Raw genomic sequence first — 6,000 nt, forward strand, 5'->3', positions numbered from 1 at the left:
TTGTTTCAATGTAAAATAGAGTATTTATTTGTATAATAATGGTAAAAAAAAAAAAAAAAAATTCCTACTTTACAGATTTTGCCCTTTCACAGGTTCCTTTTAGAACATAACCCCTGCAAAAAAACAATGGTTTACTGTAATTGGAAAAAATGTTTGTTTTCAAAGAATTCTGTGTTTGAACATCGATCCCTAACATATTATGGTCGAGTACCAATATCGCTATTCTGCGAAATCGACTAAACCAGGACGCTTCGGTTTGTAATACAGGTATATCATACCTAGATGGATGTATATAGCAGATATTACTCCAGGTGTTGGGTGTATAGTTTTTCAAAAACAAAACAAAACTGTGAAAGGCCGAATGAATGTCAGACTGTCTTAAATGTTCCATTTATACGTGAGCATTTTGGCAACGTCCTGAGCAGTGACTGTGAATATGTCCTGTGAAGTTTCTTACAAGGTGTGGAGGACAAACCCTGGAAAGTGTTCTTGAGATGCCACTTTTCCCCAGGATATTTTAACTAGGTGGTCTTCTTGGGGATTATTCCTTTGACCTGAATTGTACAGGTCCTAATTACTCAAGTAGATGATGAGATTGGGTTGATGTGTCGTTTATTGAATTATGTGGTTACAAGTGTGGAGGTCTGAGGTTTGAGGATTTGGCGTTAAAATTTAATCTCTAGTCTTCCTAGAATTATGTTTGTGTGTCCTTCCTGTGCTTCCCTGTCTTATCTTTGGGTTCTCTGGGTTCCCCCTGCAATCCTAAAAACGGCAAGCTGGCATAGTCTGCAGCACCTTTCGCAGGGTGGGTTGACTACGGCCTGCAGGCATTTTATAATCCGGCCCGAAAATGGTAAAAAAAATCATAACATAAAGGACAGTCTTGAAAAATGAGAGTATTGTGATAAAGTTCTCTATTTCCTGTAATGGGGTTGAAAAATATAAAAGTCATACAGATACTCTGTGTGATGGACATCGCATTTCTGTCATAAATATTGGTTCCAAATCAAGGTGCGAGCAGAGTTGTTTTATAAAAATGTCACAAAATACTGCAAACAAGAAGGATTCTGATGTATTTACCTTCAGAGCAGAGAGCGCTGGGCAAGAGAGAGGGGAGCACGCTATGTGTACAGAGATCTTGCCACTCCTGCGACTGACCCAATCATATTGCTCAAGATGCTTGTCTGGCGTTTTTCAGTGTTCACAGTTTGTTCTGTGGGTTTTCATCATAAAGTCTTGCAAAGGTGAACATGCATTTTTAATGAGCTCTCATAAACTGGAATTCAACAACATATAGCCAAAAGGGGTCTGTTGGTGCGCTACCGAGACTGTAGTGAACTGTAGTTGGAACTCAGCTATATAGATTTAGAACCGAACAATGCATGTACTTTGTCCTCTCTGCTTTCCATATACAGAGATTCCATTGTTGCCTCATGCTTCGGTTATCGCTGGTTCACTTCTTGGTGGATTTGAAATTGAATTGAAATTTCTTTATTGTCACTGATATAAACATGGCCGTCATTGTGTTCTTAGCAGATAACAAATGCTATCACGGGGGCAGGTTTGTGTGTTGGGTGTGCGGTTCCACAAGTCGATGTATCCAAAACAAACTGGCAAGCACGGCTGACGCTACAGCTAGTTTTTCAGCAGCTTTTTACATTGAAAAGAAATTTGTCTAATAAATTGACAATTGCCATGGAAAGTCTCAAGAGCGCAAAGAAATGGTGATCACCAGCAGGTGCTCCCGGATTATTATCTGGTCCAAGAATCGACTGAATCAGGAGAGGCTTCGGGTCAAGCCTACTACTACGGCTAGGCTAACATCTCTCTTAATTCACACCTGCCTAGCCTGTAACTCACCTATGCCAGTTCCAATACCCATGAAACTGATGAGCTGGAGCTAAAAATCGTAGGAAAACCCCACATTCAGGATGGTTGTATTTTAATCATCGCAGAAAACTAGCTGAAGTTGAGGTTACCTCATCCGTAGCATGCAGGTAGCCAGCCGCTCTCAAAATCACTTTCTTACTCTGAAAGGAGAATCCCTCCAATATAGCTGCACTTTTATATAATAACATTAAAAATTATTAATTCAACAGCAATTCTGCGTTTGGTTTTTATTTGTAGATCTATCGTCTCTATTTTGTTACAGTCGTATACTTTTAGTTGGTAAGGATGTCCTCTTAAGGTAAGTTTGATTCTTGGGGTCTTTTACGAAAATGCGATGCTAATTTGCAAATTTTCCCTTTTCGCAGGTTGGGATCTGGTCCCCATTGACTGTGATTACCGATGGATTACTAGACTACAAGTTAGCATAGCTCTCATTTTTTTCTCTGAGCCAGATGTACTCATGAAAAGGGCCATACCTGGCTCACGAGCTATACATTCCTGACCCTTGTGATAAAGGAATCCTGGATTAAGTTTTTAGTTATTCACTGCCATCGACTGCAATACACTTCCAAGTTTTTTCATAAAACTATATGCTTTACAAAGATGAATAAAGTATAACTTACTTTTGGAAGATGCGCTTCATGAGCACCTCATCCGTGGTAAAAAGTGGCCGAAAAAAAGCGTTCCGACCCTTTTTCTCAACCGCGTCAAGCTTTCTTATTCCACTTTTAAATGAAACGGCTTGCCTCTTTACACTTCACACCAACCATATTGAATGGATGCACGAAATATTACACAATAAAAGTCTCAAAGAGATACAGTACAGTGTGTGTACATTACAAACGAACCAGGAAGTAGAAACCGGATACATACACACATATACACATTTACACACATATATATATATATATATATATATATATATATATATATATATATATACATACATACATACATAATGTTAGTACGGAGATACAGTATAGAATGTTTACACACGAACTAGGATGGTGAGTGACCTCTCACAGCGCCGGTAGCAGCGCAAAGAAGCACTACAGTACTGTCCTGTGCACAATACAAAATCTAACTTACAGCAATGTCCAGATATTTTTTACATCCCGAAATTTTTTTTCGGATTTGCCGTTTTTCGTAAGTCGAACAGTTGTGTTTTCAGTTCTTTCCACAGATTCTCAATTGGATTGAGGTCTAAACTTTGACTTGGCCATTCTAACATCTTGATATGTTTTTTGGTTAACCTTTCCATTGTAGCTTTTGCTTTATGTTTTGGATCATTGTCTTGTTGGAAGCGCAGTGGGCAAAACCTGTCTTCTCATGAGCTATGCCAACGACGCTTTTCCGGAGGAATATGTCCCAGCTGTCTTTGATCATTACGCAGTGAGCGTCAACGTGGGAGGAAAGCAGTACTTGTTGGGACTCTACGACACTGCCGGACAGGAGGATTACAAATCTCTGTCCCAGTCTCAGGTCTTTCACGGACTCCAGCAGGTTTTCTTTTAGAATGGTCCTGTATTTTGCTCCATCCATCTTCCCATCAATTTTAACCATCCTCCTTGTCCCTGCTGAAGAAGAGCAGGCCCAAACCATGATACTGCCACCACCATGTTTGACTTAGGGGATGGTGTGTTGAGGGTGATGAGCTGTGCTGCTTTTACGCCAAACTTAACGTCTTGCATTTTTGCCAGAAAGTTTGATTTTGGTCTCATCTGACCAGAGCTCCTTCGTCCACATGTTTGGTGTGTCTCCCAGGTGGCTCGTGGCAAACTTTAAACGACACTTTTTATGGATATCTTTCAGAAATGTCTTATTTCTTGCCACTCTTCCATAAAGGCCAGATTTGTTCAGTATACGACTGATTGTTGTCCTTTGGAAAGATTCTCCTACCTCTGCAGTTCATCCAGAGTGATCATGGGCCTCTTGGCTGCATCTCTGATCAGTTTTCACCTTGTATGAGCTGAAAGTTAAGGGGGACGGCCCGTTCTTGGTAGATTTGCAGTGGTCTGATACTCCATCCATTTCAATATTATTGCTTGCACAGTGCTCCTTGGGATGTTTAAAAATCTTCTTATATCCAAATCCAGCTTTAAACTTCTCCACAACAGTATCTCGGACAAGCCTGGTGTGTTCCTTGTTCTTCACGATGCTCTCTGAGAGTATCACAGTGCAGATGCATTTTTTACAGAGGCTTGATTACACACAGGTGGATTCCATTTATCATCATTAGTCATTTAGATCAACATTAAATCATTCAGAGATCCTCACTGAACTTCTGTACAGTTTGCTGCACTGAAATTAAAAGGGCTGAATAATTTCGTTTTTTTATTTGTGAAATTTTTTTAAAATATCCCAAAAAGTGTGTTCCACTTCATGATTGTGTCCTACTTATTGTTGATGCTTCACAAGAAATAAGTTTTCCATCTTGATGTTTGAAGTCTGAAATTTCAAGTTCAAGGTGGCCAAATAGTTTCGCAAGCCTGTGTGTGTGTGTGTGTGTGTGTGTGTGTGTGTGTATATATAGATATGTGTGTGTATATAGATATGTGTGTGTATATATATATATATGTATATATGTATATGTATATATGTATATATATATATATATATATATGTATATATATATATGTATATATGTATGTGTGTGTGTGTGTGTGTGTATATATATATATATATATGTGTGTGTGTGTGTGTGTGTGTGTGTGTATATGTGTGTGTGTGTATATATATAATATATATATATATATATATATGTGTGTGTGTATGTATTTATCAAAATGGCGGCGCCCTCTATGGCGGCGGCTGGATCTGCTCCCGACAGTTTCTCACATTCTAGTCAAAAACCCCAATCTTCGACTCAGTTTATGAGGGCGAACAAAGACAACTCTAACTGTAGATTAATATACGATCGCAGTTTTTTGCTGGATATGCGAACATCCAGAAATCCAGCGCAAATTTCGACGATCACTCTGGAGTGTTTACTTAGCCTCGGAGTGCTACGTCAACAGAACGCAGCGGCCTACAAAGCAGCGAGTAAAAGTGGCAAGCGGAAGCGATGTGACCGGGGAAGGAAACGAGGTTGTCGGGCCGGGCTAACGGCTCGGATGAAGGCTAAACCCTTCAAAACGCCTCTACCATCCATTTTCCTATCCAACGTCCGCTCCCTGGACAACAAACTGGACCATTTACAAGTGGAATTAACATCGAACCGCGAATTGACGAACTGTTGTGCTTTAATTCTGACGGAGACATGGCTAAACTCATCTATCCCGAATGACGCTGTTAGCATTGTGGGGCTAACTGCTTTCCGCGCTGATAAAAGCGGCGAGCTCACCGGCAAAAGCAAGGGGGGCGGTCTATGCATTTATACCAACAACAACTGGTGTAAAAATGCGAAGATAATCTCGAAACACTGCTCACGAGACATTGAACTTTTGACGGTGATCTGCAGACCGTTCTACCTACCGAGGGAGTTTAGCGCGACCATCATTACTGCCGTGTACGTGCCCCCCAGCGCTAATACGAAGGAGGCAATGGACGTTCTCTACCGAACTGTGAGTGAACTGCAGCATGCTTACTCCGAGTGCATTTTTATTGCGGCGGGGGACTTTAACCAGGCCAATATGTAAACAGTTCTCCCGCATTTCCATCAGCATGTAAACTTTGCTACAAGAGGTAGGAACACATTAGACCTGGCCTACACAAACATCAAAGGTGCATATAAAGCAGCCCCCCGCCCCCACCTTGGCTCATCAGATCACCTTTCTATTATGCTAATTCCAGCATACAAGCCCCTGCTGACCAGAGAAAAACCTACAGTGAAGCAGGTGAGGGTGTGGTCTGAGGGGGCAATGGAGGCACTACAGGACTGCTTTGATTGCACTGATTGGGACATGTTTAAATCGGCTGCCACTTACAACAACAAAATAAATATAGATGAGTACGCCATTTCTGTGTCAGCCTACATCAGTAAATGCGCAGAAGACGTCAGCAATAACAAAACTATATGCACCCGTGCCAATCAGAAGCCCTGGATGACTGCTGAAATACGAAAACAACTAAAAGTACGGAACCTTGCCTTTAGATCTGGTGACAAGGAGG

General features: G+C 40.9%; 2 protein-coding genes across 3 annotated transcripts in view; both read left to right on the forward strand.

The window, feature by feature from the left end:
* Nucleotides 1-6,000, forward strand: part of LOC148345718 (rho guanine nucleotide exchange factor 18-like) — a 58,508-nt gene that overhangs the window by 42,809 nt on the left and 9,699 nt on the right. The window contains exon 19 of one of the 2 annotated variants that reach the window (XM_088325832.1): nt 2,256-2,521. The exons of the other annotated variant lie outside the window; for it this stretch is intronic. Within the exon in view, the coding sequence (XP_088181958.1) occupies nt 2,256-2,318 (63 nt within the window). The 3' untranslated portion in view covers nt 2,319-2,521. Of the gene's footprint in view, nt 1-2,255; nt 2,522-6,000 lie in introns of those variants that run through there. 2 annotated transcript variants of the gene reach the window in all.
* LOC148345719 (uncharacterized) overlaps nt 4,677-6,000 on the forward strand; it is an 8,774-nt gene continuing 7,450 nt past the window's right edge. The window contains exons 1-2 of the mRNA XM_088325841.1: nt 4,677-5,453; nt 5,553-6,000. The exon at nt 5,553-6,000 is cut by the window's right edge and continues 211 nt beyond it. Of these exons, the coding sequence (XP_088181967.1) occupies nt 4,677-5,453; nt 5,553-6,000 (1,225 nt within the window). The remainder of the gene's footprint in view (nt 5,454-5,552) is intronic.

The sequence above is a fragment of the Urocampus carinirostris genome, unplaced genomic scaffold (assembly GCF_059441175.1).
Source record: "Urocampus carinirostris isolate Australia breed hairy pipefish unplaced genomic scaffold, RoL_Ucar_1.0 HiC_scaffold_31, whole genome shotgun sequence".
Lineage (NCBI taxonomy): Eukaryota > Metazoa > Chordata > Actinopteri > Syngnathiformes > Syngnathidae > Urocampus > Urocampus carinirostris.